Source organism: Hetaerina americana, unplaced genomic scaffold, assembly GCF_022747635.1.
Source record: "Hetaerina americana unplaced genomic scaffold, ioHetAmer1.1.p SCAF_5, whole genome shotgun sequence".
Lineage (NCBI taxonomy): Eukaryota > Metazoa > Arthropoda > Insecta > Odonata > Calopterygidae > Hetaerina > Hetaerina americana.
Window position 1 is genome coordinate 33,346,744 of NW_027287095.1, and position 22,313 is coordinate 33,369,056.

Here is a 22,313-nt window from a genome sequence, read left to right on the forward strand (position 1 = left end):
CGTAATTCTCATTAGCATTTGGTCGGAATTCAATGATTTTAAGAATGGGCTAATGAAAGTTCGGATATTTTGTATTCTTCATATGAGATGTCTTGCTTCTTACGTTGGTAACAAAATTTGCAAGAGTAAGTTGATGCGAGCGAAGGAATGAAGCCAAAATCAGTTGAACGGTGCCAAATTACGAAAAAATTGAACATTTCAATTTGGTGATTGGGCGTCACAGATTGGGGATGGGGTGGTTGGATCTTTAACACCGCCGCGGAGCATAGGATGAAGATCGGTGGGACAGGGCGGAAAAGTCATACCCATTGATTCAATAATTGCCAAAAAATTTTATTTCTTCAGTTCTATGAAATAACTTGAATTTAAAAAGTATGGACGATCGTTTTCTCCCATTCATTCAATGTTTCTGATGGATGGGTCTCTTATTATAATGCTCAAAAGCTGATTAACAATGACGAGAGACTGATTTTTCAGTGGATTACAACGGAATGTTACATAAACACCATAAATACTAACCCTAAAAAATTTTTATACCAGAAACTGAATGGATTACAATCCATAAATTTTAGGAATTTGTTGTCATAGAAAATTCGGCGAAAATCAACCATTACTTAAAGAAATTACACTTTGTCATGTCAGAAGCACGCATATGAAGGAAGTTGGGTCATTTTTACCTACTCGATCAGTAATTTAGCGCGCCAGGAGAGTTACTGAGTTTCACGAGAATCTATGGGCATTCAAAACATAGCGGTATTGCGAGTCTGTGGATTACGGTCAGTCATTATGGGTAAGTGATAATTGAATGAACAACGTTCTGGAACTACCGAAATGTGGCCCAGATATGTCATTCTGCTTAAAATGACCATTGGAATGAGTATTTTCGGCCAAGAATCGACCCAGTGAATGAAAACGAACGTACTTATTAGCTTTTTTATGGTTCGAATTTATCTACCTCGAGCCTTTCACGACCACCTATGCTGTATTTTTGGTCCCTATCGCGTAAGGCTATTGATAAAAGAAAACACGACAGGATATTATCCAACTACAATCCAACTTTAATTGCGCAGGTATGAAAATTAACCAGCTATTAGCTTTACTTCCAAAGTGTTAACATTAAAAGCAACGGTTTGATACTCAGATGAACGTCTCGCAGTAAGTTCTAATTTTCGACGAACAATTTACTCCGGAATATCATAATTTCATTTACTTTTGAAGAGGAGGTTGGATATCGACAAAATTGATTTTCATTCAACCATTACAAAATATATCTGGCATCAACATCCCAATGAAACAACCTAAGCTCGTAAGCGCTTTGTTAATGGTAAACAGTTGAAGGATGTTATCCATGTAAACATTGTAGAATAGCTTTATTCGAATTATTAAGCTGGGGTGTGTGAACCGGTTACAATTTCACGGTAAAGGCTGAATGTTGTTTTTTTTACTTTTGATCGATTAAATGGCTGATTTCCATTTTCTTCATGCAAACGCCTTTAAAACTTCATAGTGAGTATTCATCAATAGTAACAATCGGCAGAAAAAGGTGCAGTATAAACCATGCGGCAGGATTGGTAAGTTGAATATTTTTGATTTATTAGGTGTAACACTCCCATATCTTTCTTGCGCAGGTTGATAGCAGTTTTTAAGCACCAAGAAAATAACCCAAAGTCAACTTCTTTTAAAATGCTGTCCCAGGTAAGAACATTTAAGTTACGGTCGCAGTGAGAGATTGCGTTGTACTGGATTATTGTTTTCGGGTAATAGTTATTCTGAATTAAAATAAAATAATAATTTCCTTTAGCAGATTTTTACCCGAAACCAGTTTAATTCTGAAATAGTTCCTGTACAACAGACTAATACTCCACTGTAAGTTTTAACTTATTTGTTAAGTTTCTGTCTATCCATATAATTCAGTGTAACAATGTATCCAAGTAGTCTTAATGAAGGTTTAATTGCATTTTAATGATATGATGGTTCTGGTACGTTAATATACAGGGCGAAACAAGCATTTTAATTAGAGCCTGAATATTGAACTTATTATATTGCTAATATTGATACCTAAAATGCAATTTTACGTCTGTCATTGCTATTGAGAATAGCGCGGTAAATGCCCCAGTATTTAAAAGATTGCTTCAAACTGAGCTTAACTTTAGTTTGGCCCTTTATGTAGTTCGTGTAAATGGATGAATTCTGTGAACTCCTTGTGCTGAATCTAGAAGTTTATTTTTCGTAGTCTAAAATAAGGGAACAACCTGTTAAAATATTTCAATCCAGAGCATCCAGTACTGGTGAAAGTGTACACGTGTCCGCGGATAAACCTTGTTCACGAAATTTTACAAATATGAACTAATATGTCATTGTTTTCCTTCTTACAGATTTTAGCCCGATGGTTGATGTGAAAGCTGCTATAGAGGAAGAGGGGCGGGGTGCTCAGCCTCTTGGTGGAATTGTTGGGCGCACAAGAGGTGCCCTACGTTTAGGGCTACGAAGTGTACTTGAGGGGAGTAATGGTCTTCTCTCGGGCTTATCCTCACGGTTGGGTTCAGCCTTAAGTTTAGTGACTGATGAAGATGATGCTGAAAGCCATTCTAGACGGAGTGGGAATAGCTATGATGATGAAGAGTGTAACATTGAAAAGGACAAAGTTGGTGGACAGAGTGGTAGTACTTTCAGTGACAAATGTAACCCAGAACTCAGGGCCACTGGGCCTGACCCTTTTGATAAACTGAAAGTTATAACAGGTGAGTTAGGAAACTTTGTGAGTTGTCTTATTTGCCCTATTTAGGGCGTGGTAAAATAATTTCTTCATCTGCGCTTATTCTGAATTTTACATGTTTTTTGTGTGGATAAAAATGTGTGTATGTATTCTAATTCAGTTGGATGAAAAGTTGGACCTTTTTTAATCTACCGCAGATGTACCCCCAGCTAGCAGTGCATCTGGCAGTGAAGGGGAAGGTTATGGCCCCAGTACAAGCTTAGACACCTCAGATCATGACTGTCGGAAACCATGGGGTGGAATACATTCTGGTAAACACATTTTCACGAGCGAGAATTTATTGAGATTTCATGCTTGTTCATTTTTGGATTCAGTGAAAGTTAAATTACTACTATTCAAATATTTTCTGGAATTGGTGTAGTTAGTGGATACTGGTTATTAGATATAATTATGTTTGCCATGGTTTGAGGTGTGATTATGGAATCGATTCATTTTATGATGAAAAACTGTTATTTTGTAATTCCACAAAATTTTATTTAGACAAGACTTAAGTTTTGATGGTCAATACCATCATCAGGTAGTGACTTCTATGGACATTCATCTTTGTATACGTTACCCTCAGGTAGGTAGGTAAGGGAGTTTAGAGGGTGGAGGGAAGGGTAGAAAGCTGGAGGAGCACCCCCAAATGGAGTGCTCTGGTCAAATGGTGAAAAAACTTGGGGGAGGAGGGTAGAGATTAGCTGTACATTGACAATGATAACAAGATCATTCATACTTTGGATATCATAGGGAAAGGTTAGGGAATCATGATGGTGCAATTACTAACATACAGGCTTCCCATCGAGAGGGCCCAGTCTCAAATGCTGGAGACAGCAAATATTTTTTCAGTGGTATCCCAATACCTTCTAGGAGTGCTTTGTGGAGAGTACTTTGAGTGAGTACGACGCCCGTCGGTTGGGACGTTAAACTGCGGACCACTTGGCACCTTTTGACAAAAGTAGTCCAATGCCGACGCTGGGTTTCTCTCCACCCTTCCTTTCCCATCCATCCCTAATGGTGCAAATGACCTTGGCTGTTGGTTGTCTCTCCCATAAAAACTACTACTAGGAAGAGGAGGTGTTTGTCTCATCTTTAGCGCAGTTGTTTGGGAGTGGGAGGTACACATTCATTAACAATATTCTCCTTGGAGCGTACACTGTTAAAAATTTCAAAACTGTTCCAAAGTGTCCACTCTCTGTTCTTTGATTTGCACTTGTAAAATTTGAAATTTAAAGCCACTATTGTGGTGATTTTCTAATAGGTGTTTAGCAAATTGCATTGTAGACTTCCATGTTTCTCACACATGTTTAGTGCTCCATCATTCGATCTTGAAATTTTCAGCCTGTTTGGCTCTCATACATTGCATCACATTCACGACGTAACTTGTAAACTCCACTTTTTCCCCCCTTTTGTCTTATGTGCAGGAAAGTAGGCTCCTGAGGCTTAATTTATTGAACTAGGCTATTTTAATCTATGTATAGTCTATATGTATAGGAAATATTTTGCATAATTCTACACAGGTGGAGGAGTCTATGCCATAAGTCAGGATTCTGACCTGACAATGACATTAAATGTCGAAACCTGGGTTGTCTAAATAAAATTCTGCGAAATTACCAAGTTAGAGTTTTTAATTATAGGTAGTTTGTTGATATGCCCAAGGAGTTACTTTATTATTGTTGCCAATTCCTCAATGGAAATGTATGGGAAAATTTTGACCTTAGAGTAAAGGAAATCTGTATTGATTTTATTTTCAGAGGAAAATCTGTTAACCATTAAATTAATAGAATCTTTGCCTTGTTTTGAATGGTTTTCTCAGAGCTTAAAGAGGCTTCATGAGTAAGTCCAGTCAATAAAAAACCTGTTTTTTGTCATAAATAGGATATTTAATAAATGAAAAAGAAACACTTTGTTCCCTTCCACAAAGTTGAGGCTGAAACTATTGAACTAAAGGATATTTAATCCTTTTTGTAATTTCCTCAAAAACTCTTTTTGCCTCTGTCTTATTCATAAATTATTTTGAACACGGTCTTCCTTTTCTGAGAATCCCTAATCTTTTTTTAGAGTGTAGAGAGAGAACTCTACCCTGCCATCAAGTTACTCAGCATGACCAAGCCAAATTTTATCTTACTTCTTTCATGATTGTCAAATGTACAGTCCACTTTATTTTGCAAATCCATGCCTTTCCTAAGGTGTTGCTGAAGTGCAAACCGCTGATCCAAATTGCCCTACCATTTAAGGAACCACATTCCACTCCCTAGATTTTGCCCAGTGCTACCTTTTCTCTCATTAAATCAACACTTTAAATCACATTTCTATGCTCCATAATTCTGGTATTTGCTTCAGCCTTCCATTTATTTGTACCGATATAAATTATCGCAGTCTTCCAGTTATTTGGTATTATCAATACTATTAGTATTCTACCGGTCAAGCTAGATTTTAGTTGAAAACAGTGTATTCAATGAAAAAAACAATACATTTCTTGCCTCTCCTAACGAAAACCACCTTAAATCCAACACTACCATTAATTCATTCTTCAATTCTACATATGATACTTCCCTCCCCCTTTCCATGTTCAACATGCCTTTTCGTTGCCTTCGCCTTCCTCGTTTGCCTACCTTTTCCCCTCTATTACAGTCTTTAACTTCCTATCACCATCAAAATTCTCTGCATCTATCTTTCCTGTCCCCCTTGTTTTTCTCCCAAGGATCCTCTCTCCTCCTTGACCATACCAAATACTTCAATGTTATATCCTCTGTCTATTTCTCTTTTTCCATCCTTCTCCACACTGGTATTTCTAAAGTCTTCAAAATATACATTCTCTTATATCATCTTGCTTTTACATCATCTTGCTTCAAAGATCATGTTTCTGCGCCTTGCAAAACCACACTACCAATCAAAGTTTTGAACATGAAATGAACATTTTCTTAACATGAATGTTCAAAGTCCCCATAATCAATTCCCTCTTCCTTGCGAAAAATTCTTTGCCGAATGCAATTCTTCACCTTATGTCTCTACTACATACTTCGACCATTATTGTACAAAAGACTTTCAAGGTTGATTGACTGTTCCACCTGCTCTAACTCCAATTTTAGTCATTTAACTTAGCTTTTCGCTTTCTCGCAATCCTCATCATTTTTGTTTTATTCGCCCTTATTCTCATCCCATATCTATTCCACCGATTTTCTAACATGCTCAATACTTTGAACCCCCTGGTTGACTGGTAAACTAAAGCTAGATAAATAAATCATCCACAAACCCAACTAATTTTATAGATTTCCCACCCTCTTCTTCACTATCTCCAGTTATTTCCCATAACTCTTTAACCATGTTGTCTAAACATAAATTTGATTGTTTCAGGCTCCACTTTGTGAAAATTCATTATCACTGATCTGATAATATATCGTGACCTAATTCCTCCCACACAAATGCTACAAATTAATTTGTAAAAAATCTTCCTCCCACATTTTCCTAAACACTGAGGCAGTTCTCCTGGAATCTTATACAACTGTGTGACCTTATTTGATTTCACTTCCCTTACTGCCCTTTCTATTTCACTGTCAAGTATGATTGGACCTTTCCTCAACTATATTATATTCGTTTTCTTTGTGTTAACTTTTCTCCTCTAAAAAGTCTTTACCATGCATGTAGTTCCTTTATGTATTCATATCATTTCACTTGGATCTTCCCTGGTTCAATAATTAATTTTTTCAGCTTATTTTTTATTTTTTGGACATATTTTTCCTTCTTACTTCCTCACAGTGCTTTTATCTTCCTGTATAGCACCTTAATTTCACCCATCCTTAGTAAACTTTCCATATCTTCGTGCCCCATGATTCTTTTGTCATATTTTTTCCTGTATCTGGTTATTATTTGACTCAGCATACTACCCTCTACCTCTATCTGTGTTTACAGTCATCTATTTTTTTCATAGTCTTGTCACTAATCCCTGGTTTTAATAATCTATGATAATAATAATAATTGATAACACTGTTCCTTTATCTCCTCCTAGCCATTATATAATCTCCCTGATATCTTACTTAATCGGCAGTATTTTCAATGTATACTTTTTGTGGTGTGTAAAACAAGTGTTGTTGATGATTAACCCGTGTTCAACAGAACTCTATTGCTTTCTTCCGACAGTTGTTTCTTGTTCCCCAACCTCTCAACCATCTCTTCCTTTGCTTACTGTAGTATTCCAATTCCCCACAACTATAACAAATGTTTTCCTTCTGGAACACCCGCAATTATGTCCTCTGACTGATCTTATATCCTATTGACTTATTTCTCCCTATAATTGTTTGGTGGCCTGTAGACCTGAATAATGACCAAGTTTGAAGGTTCAGCTTTTATTTCTACTAATAATATTCGTTCATTTGCCCTATCTTTACCATGCTTCTTCTTACCTTTTTATCAATATTACAACACCCCTTGCTGACTCTTCACCTCTTTTATAATACTTGATAGCTATTGCTTTAGTAATCCTGGCTATCCTTTCTTCTCGCCTTGCACAGCCCTAAAATATCTGTATTTTCTCTTTTCACCTCTCGATTTTCATTTATAATTTCTCTCTCCTCATCTTGCTGTAGCATTCCAAGTTCCTATTCTTACTGGTTCGATTCTCTTTTTTGTTGCTGCTATTGATTTCGCATGCAAGGATTTAATGAGATGATGACCATGGAAACCTTGCATCTCTTGCTGTGGAGCATGCCACAATGCCATTTGGGCTGAGCCCCACAGTTTCCTGGATTCATTGTCATCATAGTGGCCATCATAACAGCCTTGGAATAAATAACTGAGGTGGTTTCCAGCTGCCTTCCTCAATAGTGTTTTCAATGTGATACCATCAGTCAAATGGCAGCCCCACAGGGGTCAGATACCTTTGCAGCCGCCTCACTAAGGAACTGATGCTTCATGGACTACCTTTTGTTTGGCTCCTACCCTTCAATCTACCTGGCATGAGTGGGCCTAGCAGGTGCGATCATAATTACTCCCACCAGCACCACTCTAGGGTTCATCAGATTGCACAAGCCCTTCCACCCATCTAGGTTGTAGTCCATGAGGATGGTTGTAATAGTGTAAAAATAAAAAAAACAGTTGAGCCATAATTATCTAGGACGTGCCCTTTTAAATGTCGCTCCATATACTGGTCATGCTTGCAGTTTTTCAATTTTTCATAAGTTGCACTGCTGTTAGAATCTCTTTACAGTGTATACTGGAAACACATTTCCGATGTTGGATCCATGTTTCTTCCGGGAATTACCGTCACATAGGTGATGGTAATTCCCAGAAGGGAATTCAGGAAGGGCATTGCGTAGGCACCTACGCGATGGTAATTCCTGGTAGCAGCATGGATCCATCATCAGATAGACGTCGCGGAAGCCTAAGGATTAACATTTCTGATGTACAAAGTACACTGGAAAGTACCATTGTACAATATGTAGCATGCTTACTAGAATCCTGGCTGCTTGTGCATTACCAAAGGTAATCTCCTTATGGATAGCTGTGGATATGTATGTGGTTGTTTTAGGAGTCACTTGCTCATGTTCTCTTATATGCATCTCAGCCTTCTCAGTTGAACTCAAACCTGCATCTTGACTGTTGTGTACACTTAAAGAAACTTGTTAGCCATAATTTCAAGCCATTGCTATCAATTTCAGCATCATGTGCTATTCGCCAATGCTATTTTTTTCTTTCACTCATGCCTTGCATATTTCAAGTACCAATGGTCTAGGTAATGTTGTAGTCATTCCTTGCTAATCCAATCTTATATGACTTCTATATATACTCTCCGTCATAAATTTGATTGTTGAAGTGTTGCTTTTGACATTTTTGGGTAATGAACAATGGTATGTGGAAGTTTACCGTCCTATTGCCACCCATGCCACTTAGAGAATTTCCATCTACTGGGTACAGTGAGTGCTCTACCAGTCAGTTCTGGTATAATTCATGCAAAATTCCATGAGAAAAATCAAAGTTTATTAATATCATAGTCTTGCTTTAGCTATTCTGAATTAGTCAAACTCCATACCTTGGGACTACCTAGACAATCTTAATAGCACTGTCCTCATGCCATGGCTAGGTGCAATAATGTATATGCATATGTATTATACTAATATACGAGGATGGGATGACTTGACAAAATTCTAAAATTATTGTACAAATTTAATTCAACCATGTATCTTAGATGGAAGATAAGAGTGATGCTAAAGTGTGCCTATTATGTACAAAAAATAAAACAAATGCCCATTCACAGGATGGCTTTTTTCCATAAGGAAGTGCACGTGCAGAAATTATTTAGAATATAATCAATGAAATGCATTAAATATTTTCATGCCAAAGATACCAAAGTGAACCTTCCCAAAGTGGTGCATCTAATACATCAACCCATCCTATAGGTTAGCAATTCAGTGATACCTATATGAATGTGTTTTTTCCATTTGATGAGTTTTCTTTTATGGCTTTGTATTCGATCAATGTGATTCATTTTCTTCCACTGGGTCTGCATGAATTTAAATGCACTGTACGTACTCTTTATAGCATTGCATGAACTCGCCCTGTTATCCATTCCTTTTGCATGTTTGTCTATTGTGGCAGTGGGTGGTGAAATAGCTCACAAGTACTATCTCTTGGCCAAAGAATCAGGACATTAGGTTGCAGTGAACCCCATGGATTTCAGGAATAATTATGTGTTCCATGTTAGCTTAATGGCTTGAGCATGCTAAGTTTAAGGTCTACGCTTTAAGTCTCAGGCATGGAAACTTTTTTTCTGTTTGGGATCTGCTGACCTACCTGGTGTTCATCCTTTTTATGCATTTCCAGCTCACCCATTTCTTAATCTTTTGCACACAGGTTCGGAAGGATCTGTTCAGTCATGGGCTTCTAGTTTAAGTCTTGACACACAATCAGAAGAGGGTGGGGGTGCTGGAGCCATGGAAGCAGCAGAATTCATGCGCTTATTTGTCAAAGACTTGTTTGAGAACCCAGGTAGCATCCAGTCAGATAGGAAGGCACGCTTTGGACAACTTGCACAGGTGTATATTTCTCTTATCTAGCATGAATCCTTCCCAATGAAAGAATGTATTAGGTTGTACTTGTGCTTGAACCATGATATCTGTATAATATGGTGTGAGATAACATGTTTTTTTCATTAATAAATAGGTATCCTCATTCCAATTTTTTTCAATGTTGGACATTTTATCATGCAACTTTTTCTTTTATGCACATTTGTTAAATGAAATGAGTTGAAGATTTTGGAACACCTCCAATCATTCCGTATTGATGATACAGCTATTTAAAAAATATGTTACCTGAGTTTTTCTTTTGCTCTAAATAAGCCGGAGGCTATTGCTGTGTAATTATGATCTATAGGATAATGGTGGATAAGATGAGGATAATGGTATAACCAAAATTGATAATTTTCTGCCCTTATTTATTGAAATGATTTTTCTTATTTGAACATTTTCACATCATGTGTACCATTGCCAATTAAGTGAAAATGCAAAAACCATTGAACCATTTCAATAAATACATGTGTAACATTACCAAGCCTTTTCCCATAAACATGAATAAATTCTACAATGTCACAGAACCTAAAATTGATTCCATGTGATTCTTATTTGAAAAACTAGTTCAGTATCAGTGTACATAATTATATAATACTGTTACAACAAAAGTGAGGGTGAGGGTACAGCTTGCATTATACTAAGCCGGGCATGCTAAGCCTAATCGTGAAATTTTCTTATCACGGTTTGAATGGCCAGTTTATTTCCTAATGCTGCCTGATATTTCCCAGAAATATCTGACCCCTGAAAAATCACACACCTTGTGTGAAGCAGGTGTTGTCCAAAGTGACCAGGTATATCATTTTATATATCCACCATTGAAAATCCACTTGCACATCTCTGGATGACGTAAAAAAAAACAGAAATGCCTGGGGAAAGCTAGGCATCTGATAATTCTTATTGTGGTTGAAGTTTGTCTATAGCCGGTTTCAGGATGTATTTGTAAAGTAATGCCCCATGAAAGTCCCCTCGCATTTCCTAGAAGTTTATTTACATCTGGTTAGGAACCCCGAAACTGGAGAGATGGTTGTGTCCCTTCCCACATTGTGGGTAACTGCATGTATTTTCTAATGTGTCAAGTGTATTGTGGCCTAATTAAAATTTTTCAGAAATAATATCTTTCTTTGCCCTCAGCATGAAGCTGGAAGGCTGTGGTTTGCACGTTTTGTGAATGCAAGGCGTGTTCAAGGCAAACGTGTTAGTGAGTCCACTTTTTATGGCTTAGTTCAGCATTTTGCCGTGGCCCTTTTTGAGTGTGCAGAGGCTGATGATTTCTCCCCCGCAAAATCTCTGATGAACATGTGCTTCACATTCTATCATCAAGGTATGTTGCATTGTAGTAAGATATGCATGTGCAATCCATTTGAGCTAGTGTGATTTTCCATTATGTCAGCTCAAAGATGATCAAGTTTGGAGACAAGATGATATGTATAATTTTTATATGAAATATTTATATGAATTTCTAGTCTTTCTTTTCTAATTTCTATGAATGTATCACTTTTTATGGATTTTTCCATCTCTTTATTTCAATGTTTTACTTGTTGAAAAGGTGGTTGTTTTTATTAAATGTGCTTAAATAACTGCGGTTATATTTTCCGAAGTATGGACACACATTTAACCTCTCTATGATTCCGACGTGGAAACTTCACTTGCCCCTGTCTGATGTGCTACTAGTTCTGTATTACTGCGTTGCATTTTTTGGTCATCGGTATTCTTTCAATCAACTTCCAATCGTGCATATGTGGGTCCTTCAATAAGGCCTTAGAAAATCCAAGAGATGGTGCTTGTGGTATCCAAAAAGGTTTACCTTTAGTAAACATCCTATCTTGCTGGTCTGCTGTTAAAGTTTCAGCTATATCCATCATGTGGTTTCATTTTTATAGACAACTGAAGCAACAAACTTTTGTTTATTTAGAAAAATGGAAAAAAATGAGTTTCGTGTAGTGATTAAACTCTTCTATTTAAAAATGTAAACCACGAAAGAGATTAAAGCCAAATTGAATTAAGTTCATGGTGCATCTGCTCCTGATAGTTGTGATTAGAAGGAAAGGAAATGGAAACTACGGAAGACTTTTCCAGTAATATCTCACCTAAGCAAAAAAGTGCAGGAGCTGTATTTACCAAACAAAGATGTTTCTATTGGTGGATCTTTGACATGGGATTGTCGCCTATCCTTCGAACAGTATCTTCTCCTGAAGTCATCAAAATTTGGCATCACAACCTTGAGCTTGGTGATGCAAGCAGTGAATACTTGTGGTCATTATTTGTATAAACTGGCAAGTAAACAATTTCATAAAGTCAAAACTTGCAGGACCTGACATGAGTAAAACTGCACATTTTTTCCCAGAGTTATTAGAATCCCTTCTGAAACAAGGGTGGATGGGCAATTATTATACCACTCATGCTCTTTGCAAAATTTTTAAAAAACACATGATAGTGCTGGGTCAATGAAACTAAATCTGTAAAAATGGGGTATATACTAAACCTGTATAAATACAATTCTTGAGAAAAATGGCAATAATTGAATGATGAATTCACTCCTCTTGAATGGTTACTGGTGAGTAATCATTCAAAAGGAGTGGCTTAGTGGCTACACCACTAGTGCCGATGCAGCTCAGATTAAACATCATCATTAACTAACTTGTTAGCTGTGTCCCTTAAAATCCCCTTCCTGATGGAATTTTTTCCATTCCAATCTCCTTTTTGGATTTTCTGCTTCTTGAGTACTTGATGTAATTGGAGAATAATCCTTAAATCCAAACAAAGGTATAAAGTTGAAACATTTAATTCAGTCTATTTTCTATTGGTTTATCTCCATGTGAATGTACGTCTACTGAATGATTGCTTAAAGTTTTAATATTTCCCCTAGATCAGAATAGTATGGAAAGGGGGGGCAGGAAATGGTATTTTATTCCCCAAATGTGGAATGCATGCACCAAGTGTGGTGGATGCGAGTGCAATTTCTTTTCAAAATTTGGTTTATTATACTATAAACTTGTAATCAGTTTTCCTTTCTGCTTGGATGTGCAAAAAGAAGTTTATTGTGAATTTAGTTGATTGGGAAAAGTCTTGCTATGGAGTAAGCAGGGGAAAGTTGTGAAAGGTTTTAAGAGAATGAATAGATATTGAATGCTATAAAATTGATGTGTTGAAGTATTGAGGCAGGTGTAAGAATCAGTGATTTATGTACCCTGGCAATACACACTACTGCTCTCCTTAGCTCTGACTAACATGGTACAAAATATCTGAATAGCTCTTTATTTAGCCATATATACTTTCGACTCCCCTTAATTCCTTCCAAAATGCCAATTATTTTCCTCTCACTGCCTCTCTATCACTGTAATCTCCCATTCATTGTCACCAAGGCTGTTCTGTTTTTTGTAGTGATAAATGTATTAAAAAAGGCAGGATTGATTGTAGGAGATGTACATACCTGCATTGTTGGTGGATTACCCAACAAATCTGCAGTAAGCCCAAGTTCTAGTTTATCGACGAGACTGAATTAAATTTAGTGTGAAACATCTGAAATGAAGAGGTGATGATTTGTTAAAAGAATGAGAAGTGTGATTAAACAGAATGAATGGTGAAAGAATTTAAAAAGGGAATGATTTTTATATCTCGTGGCAGAATTTTTGAGAAAGATGACAGAATGGAAAAAGGGATTAAGGGGCATGTGAATATGAGTGGAAAGGTTGTTAGTAATGCATAAATATGGTCAGTATTCGTAAAAACATGAATTTTTTTCCTTGACAGCAAAAATGAATGTGTATGAAATTGCATTCCTCGCCACTTAGGTATGACCAGATAAAGCATAAATGTTAAAAAAATGTGTTGGTAGTACTCAAGGAGTATTGTGACAAATATAGGATAGATAGAGTGAGGAATAATGAGTGACCTATGAAAGAATGTGGGTGGAATGCACTGTAAGATGCTTGAAGAGTGCTATGTTCTTTTGGTCATGCTGTAAGGATGAATGAGAGTTGAATCAATAAGCAGAGAGTAGTGTGAATAGAGGAAGGGGTAGACAGAGAAAGTGATTGGGTGTGGTTGAGGAGTCTTTTTGAGAGAAAAACCTAATATGAGGAGTCTCAGAAACAGAAGAGCAGTGTAAAAACAGTACGGATTTAACAGTAGTGAAAGTAGTGTGCAAGGAGAGGGCAGTATAAATGGAAAAAGTAAAAGGAAGTTAATTCCTGAAATAACACAAAATCAGCCTGTTATGACTTTGCTTACCTCAAAATAAAATGATGTGAAGGGTGTGCATTCATGTAAGTCCTTTTGTGTCCTTTCTCTTTCATCCTACTCCAGTGGAAAAAGCTGGTTGTGAGCCATATCGTGAATACCCTGCAGCATATCTGCGTGAGCAACCAATATGGCGTAGTCTACGATTTTGGAATGCAGCATTCTTTGATGCACTCCAATGTGAACGATCTCGACGGGTGTTGCCCATCCAGTCTTGGGAACCCCCTGATCCCTCATCTCCCCTTTTGACTGAAGAAAGAAGTTACCTGGAAAATGCAGCTTTCGGGCAATTGGGGTAATTAATTCATTTCTCATAGTTAAGCTCGAATACCATTATTTTTCACTTTTTAGTGTCTTCTCCCCAAAAAATGTGCTCAGGTTGAAGTTTCTCCTGATTTTTCTCAGAAGTGGACAATGTAGTCCCTTCATTGTAGTTTCTCGGTATTGGCTATTAATATTGATAGAAATGAGCTCTTACGGCTAGTAATATATAATAAATTTGAAACTCCAATAGCCGTAAACAGTTTACCTTTCTAAACAAAGTGAAAATGAAATTAATTGGCTAGCGCCACAAGTCAAAAAGGGGTAAAGGTAAAAAAGGATAATGAGGTAGGTAAAAGGTAAAAAAGGAGAGGATAAGAAAGGTGAATACGAATACGCGTATTTCGGCCACAAAGTAGCCCTCTTCAGCGTACTGAAGGGTAATCGTCACTACAACACAAGTCGAAGTGAGAAAGGGTAAGGGCAATCCGAAGAATATATAGTGTTACATGTGTGGGGGGGGGGGGGGTGAAAAAGACAAGAGCCAATGGACGAGGCTGATAGTGGAGGAGTTTGGAACGATAGGTTATGTAGTGCGGGGGAGGGGGAATTACACGGTCAAAGAAATGACCGTTGCAAAGAGGGGGAAAAAGTGAAAGGGAAGCTTAACACAACCGTTAAACGAACGTAGAAGGGGGAGGGAAAAGTGAAAGGCAACCTACAACAAATAACCGTTGAGGATGTGGGAAAACCGTTACAGAGGAAGGGAATACAACAAGAACGGAAAAATGACGGTTAGTGAAGGGAAAGGAAAAAGGAAAAGAAGCACAAACGTTGAAGAGACTGTAGGTTTACAAAGAACTAAGGGCATTTTAAATTTAACAGGGAGAAAAGAGAGGAATATGATATAGGTCCTGTGTCACTGTTTAGGAGATTGTCTCTGTTTTTGAAAATTAAAATGCTCTCATAAGCGTCAAGTAAATTATTCTTAGTTTGTTTTAGGAGATTTAAATTGTCTTTTGTCATGTGGTGTCCTGTTTCAATTAAATGCTGTGCCATACTGGATTTGTCTGGTTTATTGTGTTTGTAGTGGGCGTAGTGTTCTTTATATCTCGTAAGAATGTTTCTGCGTGTTTGGCCTATGTAAGAAGCTTGGCAAGTCCCACAGTTGATTTGGTAAATGCCAGACTTCTCTGTTGTTGGTGTTTTGTCTTTGGTGTTTCCTAGGAGCTGTTTTAGTTTGCTGTTGTTGGTGTAAGAAATTTTCGTGTCAACAGTCTTGAAAATTTTTTCAATGCCTCTGGTTAACTGAGGATAGAAGGGTAATTTAATGTATTTCTTTGTTGCGTCTTTTTTGTGTGTGGTGGCCTTGGAAATTAATTTCTTTAATTTGTGTTTCTTTAATATGTTGTCAATCAGTGATTCTTGGAAACCATTAAGTTTGGCAATATTTTTAATGTATTCTAATTCTTTATTGTAAGCCATGGTTTCCAAAGGGACATTTAACATTCTGTGTATGAGAGAATGGTAGACAGTGTATTTGTGGCTGGGATGGTTAAAAGAATGTTTATGGATGTAGTTGTTTGTGTGTGTGGTTTTCCGGTATATGTCAAAAAGTAATTTATCATTCGATCTATTGAGGGACAGGTCTAGGAAAGGGAGGATGTTATTCTTTTCGGTTTCAACCGTGAATTTGATGGAAGGGAAAAGACTATTGAGATTGTTCACAAAGTCATTAAGTTCACACTTAGTCGTATCGAATACAGAGAAGATGTCGTCAACATATCGTAAATAAACCGCGGGGAAGTAGCTGAATTTTTCTTTAAAAGTGCACTCAAAGTGAGACATGAACACATTGGCCAAGAAGGGAGAAAGTGAGTTGCCCATAGCAGTTCCAAACTCTTGTCTGTAAAATTTACCTTGGAACGTAAAATAATTTTGGTTCATCACCAAATTGGTGAGTCTGACATATTCGTCAACTGTTTTGGAATCTAAGTGAAGCGATTTAAGCCAGTTTTCCAATGCTTGGATGGCAATATCAATGGGGACACTAGGGAACAAGTTAGCGACATCAAATGACACCATGATTTCACCCTCTGAAAAGTTATGGTCTTTAATTTTATTCACAAAGTCTACGTTATTCTTTACTGAGTGAGGGCTAACGAAGTTAAGGCTTGAGAATTGGGAGACCAACCATTTAGATAACAGGTAGGTGGGTGAATCAATACTACGAGGGTCATCCGGAAAGTAGTACCCGTTCGTGCCGCATGAAGTGCTGACGACGCGAGTAGCCGCTGGACGAGGTCAGATAGCTTCAGTGGCTTGTCTGCCTTCTCTGAGCCAAGTTGCGTGACGCTAGCATTGCCTGTGTTGTTTCTGTGATTGTTTACAATGTTTAAAAAAATTGAGAACGCCGCCAGTTGTGAAGTGAGGGCAGTGATTAAATTCCTCAATGCAAGAAACGTTCGCCCATGTGATATTCATCGCCAATTAAAGGAGGTGTATGGAGACAATGTAATGGACGAGTCGTCTGTTCGGCGGTGGTGTCGCAACTTCAACATGGGGAGGGGGAACACGCACGACGATGAGCGTTCGGGGAGACCGTCTGTCATTACAGACCAACTGGTGAGCTCAGTTGACGAATTCGTGAGGAACGATCGGCGCGTCACAATTGATGGCATCTGTGAGCATTTTCCCAATGTTTCTCGAACAATTGTTCATGAAATTGTTAAACACCATCTGCATTATGCAAAAATTTGTGCAAGATGGGTCCCTCGCGTATCTCAATGAGCTGGCGGCGAAGGACTATGCAGCAGGAATACAGAAACTTGTCACACGTTATGACAAATGCCTTAATTTGCTTGGAGATTATGTTGAGAAGTAGTTTAAAGTATCCTCTTTCAAATAAAATTTTTTATGTTTGTTAATATTTACTTTTGTGTCTTTATTTCACGAACGGGTACTACTTTCCGGATGACCCTCGTAGAAACAATAGGTCTCATGGGGCAGTTTGTCTTATGGACTTTGGGGAGACAATAAAGTCTGGGTAAAATGGGATTAGACACGTAAAGTTTAAATTTTGTCTTCTTATCAATAACAGTAGGACAATCATTTAGGACAGATTTACACTGGGACACAAGTTTGTTAATTGGGTTCCTTTTGACCTCAGAGTAAGAGCTGTTTGACAACAAAATACTGACTTTTTCGAAATAATGGTCTTTGTCCAAAATGACACACAAGTTACCTTTGTCAGCCTTGAGGTAAAAGCAATCTTTAGATCTTAAGCTTTTGACTATTTCAAAGTTACGCTTAGAAAAAGAAGATGGGGTACTTTTAAATGACTTAATGTTATTCTTAATCTGCCTCTCACAACCTTTGCGGATGAAGTCCTTAGTGGAATGATCAAAAAATTTCAATGAAGCTTCTAAGTGAGCTACGAGATCAGTAATAGGGGATGATTTGGGTTGCAGATTGAAATTCAGTCCGTAATTGAATAATTTAAGCTCCTCCTTGGCAAATACTTCACTAGAGAGGTTTAAAACATTATCAAAATTGTCAAGAAATACGCGTATTCGTATTCACCTTTCTTATCCTCTCCTTTTTTACCTTTTACCTACCTCATTATCCTTTTTTACCTTTACCCCTTTTTGACTTGTGGCGCTAGCCAATTAATTTCATTTTCACTTTGTTTAGAAAGGTAAACTGTTTACGGCTATTGGAGTTTCAAATTTATTATATTGGCTATTAAGGTCAGCTGCATCTGCAGTTGAGCTAATTTTCCATTGTTCAAAATGCTATTCCCTATTTGTCAGTTCCATTTTATCTATGGAAAGAAAATAATATTGAATGAATGAATATGTCGGCTATCTCTTCTTACTTAGCAAATTATTTTTTACAGTACTTTCACTTGTAACATGCATGCTTTTGGATTGAGTAAAGAAATGGTGCTGGAATTCCTCAGAAAACAGTGCTTTATAGCAAGCCTCAGACCAGGTGAGTGATTTTAATTTTTTTAAATGCACACTATGATAAATTGAGTAAATATAAATATTTTACTCCCACTCCACCAGAATTGGTTTGCCTTAAATATCAAGAATTGTGGGTGGCATGGATTTATAGCTCTTGCATATATTATTGGTGAAGGAACATTTTCAGATCTATGGCTCTTTGGTTGAAATTAAGGGGATACTCTTCAAAGCTCAATCATAAAAATGGGTTTTAGCTTATTTTAGAAAGTTTATGATTTTATTTCAGCCCACTCTTGTATTGGAATACTTTAATGCTGGGAGTTGTTGCTTTTGGATGAGTGTGATTGTGCAGATGGTTGCATGAATTTCGAAAGGTATTGCACAAGCCAAATTGTGATAATCTACATGGAATGGACAATATCCTACATTTAAATTGCTCAAGATGTTGTATTAAATGTGATTTACATTCTGGTTTCAAAAAATTCCGTAAAATGCTTTAGCATGTGGTATTTATTTGGCCCAAAAGGCTTAAAGTTCTCTAAAATTAATTTGTAGCCAATTTAATTATTTTTAATATTGTTCACCTCAATATGAAATTAAACTTTTTCAGAACAAGAGAAGATGCTGAGGGAAAACATTGATCGAATGTACAGTGAGACTGATCCTTGCTGATAAGTAGTGGGGCATATTCATTAGTCATGGTTTCATGAGACTTTTTAAAATATGTGCCTACAATAACATTTAAAATAAATTATCATGCCTGTGCTTATCATTATTGTGATAAAAGAGAAAGTATTTGTTTCTACTTCAAATGATGGGCTGTGCATGCTGAAAATGAGCAATAACTGTTATTTGCAATCTTTGTTATATCATTTTTGGAAATACATATAATTCTTGTTACAATACAACTGCAGGTCAATATAATGGCACAAAAATGGAAAATGTTATCCTTATGATGAGGTATCACAAGGTAATACAATAATGTAAATATTCATAGGTTTAGTTCCTAATGGGCTTGGAGTTTGTGGTAGATACCATGTTATTCTAACAAATTTTTAACCTGGAATTTTTACTTAAAACTTAACATTTTTGCAAGTGTGCTTACTTATTTGTTTGTCAAGTCTTCTGAGCAATTTTTAATGGGTGGAATTTGATTTTAATTTATTATATTGTGTGACAGCACAACCAAAATGCTTTTAGCAATATCCATTGATATGTTTATCCGTTAATATTGTCATATAAACTCAGTTCATTTTTTAATAAGTCAGGTTTCTTAAAATGCTCCATTTTTAATGTTTTGATAATATCGATGTTTTTTAATGTGATTAGGTGACAAGATTAATAATTGTTAAATATTAGTGAATATTTATGCTCTTTTTTCAAATTATGGACAGGTTGACACTATATAGTTGCTTGATGCATTTCCATATGAAGAAAAGCACATAACTCATTAATTATCATAGTCTTGCATTAATCATGATTTAATGTTCCGATAGTTAAAATAAACATCATCAGTTATATTGTACTTTTAAAACTCAAAATGAATAAGTATTACATGTAGTGCATTGGCAATAAGAACCCCTGATGAGAAGATAATTCCTTAGTCGACATTTATTTTGTACTCTGTATTCCATATATTATAACTAGAGAAAATTATCCACCTATTGCAGAAATAGGTTCCAAGAAATATTTTAGTCAGCCCAGAGAACAAAGCTTTTCTCCAATTTTAATTTTTGTCTGAATGTTGTTAGTGAAGTAAACTTAAAAATTGTTCAAATTTATATTTCTTTTAATTTATTTAATCTTGATGAAAAAAAATCTCATTTTATCATTTCAAATATATATTATCATGGTAAATGATCTGAATTTTTGAAAAAGGCTGTGAGGTCAATGTTTTATTATTTATTTTTGTTGTTGGTTTGATGTCATGTTTGTGAATTGGTGTTGATAATAAACTTAAAATTGTGATAATACAAGAGTTGTTATGGCAAACTACTGTTTTGCAAGAAAATTTAGCCTATTACTACTATGGCAAATTTATATTTGGTGAGATTTTGTGTTTATACTGTCAAATGTTGCAGCAATGTAGCAGTTCTTGATGTGCAAGAGAGACAAAGAGAGGATTTTTGAGGGTGTAGTGGCATGGTTTAAATATAAATGTTGGTTGATGAAATTGACGAGGCTTGAAAATTTGATAGGGGTGTGCAATCTTTTTCATAAAAATGGGATGGGGACATTTGAATCTCATCAATTTGTTGGCCTTATTCATGTGATGTTATTAATGGATAATTAGCTAATATGTCTTGAATCTTCTCATGAGATCTCCAGAATCTTTTTACGTATGCCTTGTTTGATTATCAATGGGAAGTGTTTCATTTTCTCTCTTTGAACAAAAATAACTATGTTTCTAAAACTCTTTACAATGACAATTTTCTATGCTCCTTGGTCAAATGTCCTGGGTGTGAGCCACTCATTGCACTTCCCTGTTGTTCTGCACCTGACCGTCCCACATCAAGTACGGCACTTGAGCAAAACTGAACATTGATGTTAACGGAATTAGATGCGTGTACAGTTTTGTAACTATTTGTTAATATTTGTGCTGTTTTTTGTTAATTGTATTGAGAATGATAATTATCAGAAGGTTTATAATAAATTACTTTGATGTACATTTTTGTAAAGTGGCTATTAATCATTGAGTTTTGAGACTCAAGGTTGTTGCCAAAAGTGTGCATGGTGATCAAGTAGTAGCTTACAGATCATTGAAATGCATTATCGTCAGACTCGTGACAATAATACTTTTGTTTTTGTTCCGTAACACTAACTACATGCATTTTAATATTCATGAGTGTATGTCATCCAGATGTTTTAATACATCTTTGCATAAAAGTTTCATCAGTACATACATGGGCTTCATAAAATATCACTCTGGTAAATCAATTGGATGAATGCCATTATCATTTGAAGATGATAAAATATGAATTATTTCATGTTAAAAATTTTCTGTGCGCTATATTTTAACTCCTTAGGTCATTGAAACAGGCAATTTTATCACCATTTAGGCAGATCATTTAATTTGTATTTGTTATGCTATTTCAAAGATATATAATTCAATTAAAAGATTTCACAATTTATAAATGAAAATTATTTTAATCTGGTTATTATGAACATATTTTAAAAATATTTCTGGGGTTTTGAGTATAAGAAAAAAGTTGGGAAAATGGTCGTCGTAGTTTTCCAAAACTTATTTTTTGTTAAAAGCTACGATTAATATTTAAAATTGAATGGACAAAATTAAAAGGAGTTGGAATAAACATTCTACATCAATTCAGAGCATGTACCAAACATTTATTCTGAATAGAGTTTGATGACATGACCTATCATTTAATTTGTATTCGTTATGCGTGCTCCTAAAGTAATTAAGGTGACAGGTAAATTGAAAAGAAAATAATCTGACACACTGAAAAGTAAACCATTTGGACATCAAGATATAATGCACAATGCAATGGGGAATATTAAAATGTGGTTTATTTTTCAATATCCATGTAGCAACCCTGAAAATAGTCTGAAACAGCTCACCATACAAGAATACCCAAGTGTTGTAAAGAATCTTTTTTCAGTAAATTGAATATAAAATGAGTTGTAGCATAGCACATCAGGTGGTGATGTTTTACGCCAACATTTCAATGGCTAACTTAGCCGTTGTCATCTAGGTGAAGTCTGATGAAGTAGGGATATTGCCAAGTATTTGTAGCTGTGAATTTTGGTGTGGTGCACCCTGATTGGTTCCTAGTGGAGGCAGTTTCATGTCATCTAGAGGATTTTCAGCATTACCGAGGTTGAAGCAGTTGTCTCTAGACTTATTTTCCTCCATTTTTATTTCTCTAGCCTTTTTCACTACTCCTAATACATATTTGCTAGACAGCAAATTTCAAATTTCTTTGGTGGTAGCCTTATATGCGTGCCCAGAACCAATCAGGTGACTGCACTGCTAGGTGGTGGGGTGCACTGTGCTGACTGACAGATTGA

The 22,313-nt window shown here is 36.3% G+C and overlaps 1 protein-coding gene across 9 annotated transcripts; it reads left to right on the forward strand.

Annotated features, from left to right (window-relative positions):
- The first annotated feature begins 771 nt into the window (after positions 1 to 771).
- LOC139694241 (uncharacterized protein KIAA0513) lies at positions 772 to 21,316 on the forward strand. Of its 9 annotated transcripts, none has more exons than XM_071592692.1 (10): positions 772 to 790; positions 1,629 to 1,695; positions 1,802 to 1,866; positions 2,376 to 2,741; positions 2,914 to 3,027; positions 9,605 to 9,786; positions 10,951 to 11,140; positions 14,125 to 14,353; positions 18,218 to 18,312; positions 18,898 to 21,316. In XM_071592692.1, the coding sequence occupies exons 4-10, from the start codon at positions 2,387 to 2,389 to the stop codon at positions 18,957 to 18,959; spliced, it is 1,227 nt and encodes a 408-aa protein (XP_071448793.1). In that variant the 5' UTR covers positions 772 to 790; positions 1,629 to 1,695; positions 1,802 to 1,866; positions 2,376 to 2,386; the 3' UTR covers positions 18,960 to 21,316. The 9 variants fall into 9 exon arrangements, with proteins under 9 accessions (XP_071448793.1, XP_071448788.1, XP_071448794.1 ...); XM_071592687.1 differs by lacking the exon at positions 772 to 790 and adding an exon at positions 814 to 1,070; XM_071592693.1 differs by lacking the exon at positions 772 to 790 and adding an exon at positions 814 to 1,070 and having other exon boundaries at positions 1,805 to 1,866.
- Positions 21,317 to 22,313: the final 997 nt, after the last annotated feature.

Excerpts from the sequence above, each read along its gene's own strand:
- LOC139694241 (XM_071592692.1), top strand. The coding sequence starts at position 2,387 with ATGGTTGATGTGAAAGCTGCTATAGAGGAAGAGGGGCGGGGTGCTCAG. Across the intron at positions 11,141-14,124 it reads CTTCACATTCTATCATCAAG|TGGAAAAAGCTGGTTGTGAG; the intron begins GTATGTTGCATT and ends ATCCTACTCCAG. Across the intron at positions 18,313-18,897 it reads TATAGCAAGCCTCAGACCAG|AACAAGAGAAGATGCTGAGG; the intron begins GTGAGTGATTTT and ends AAACTTTTTCAG.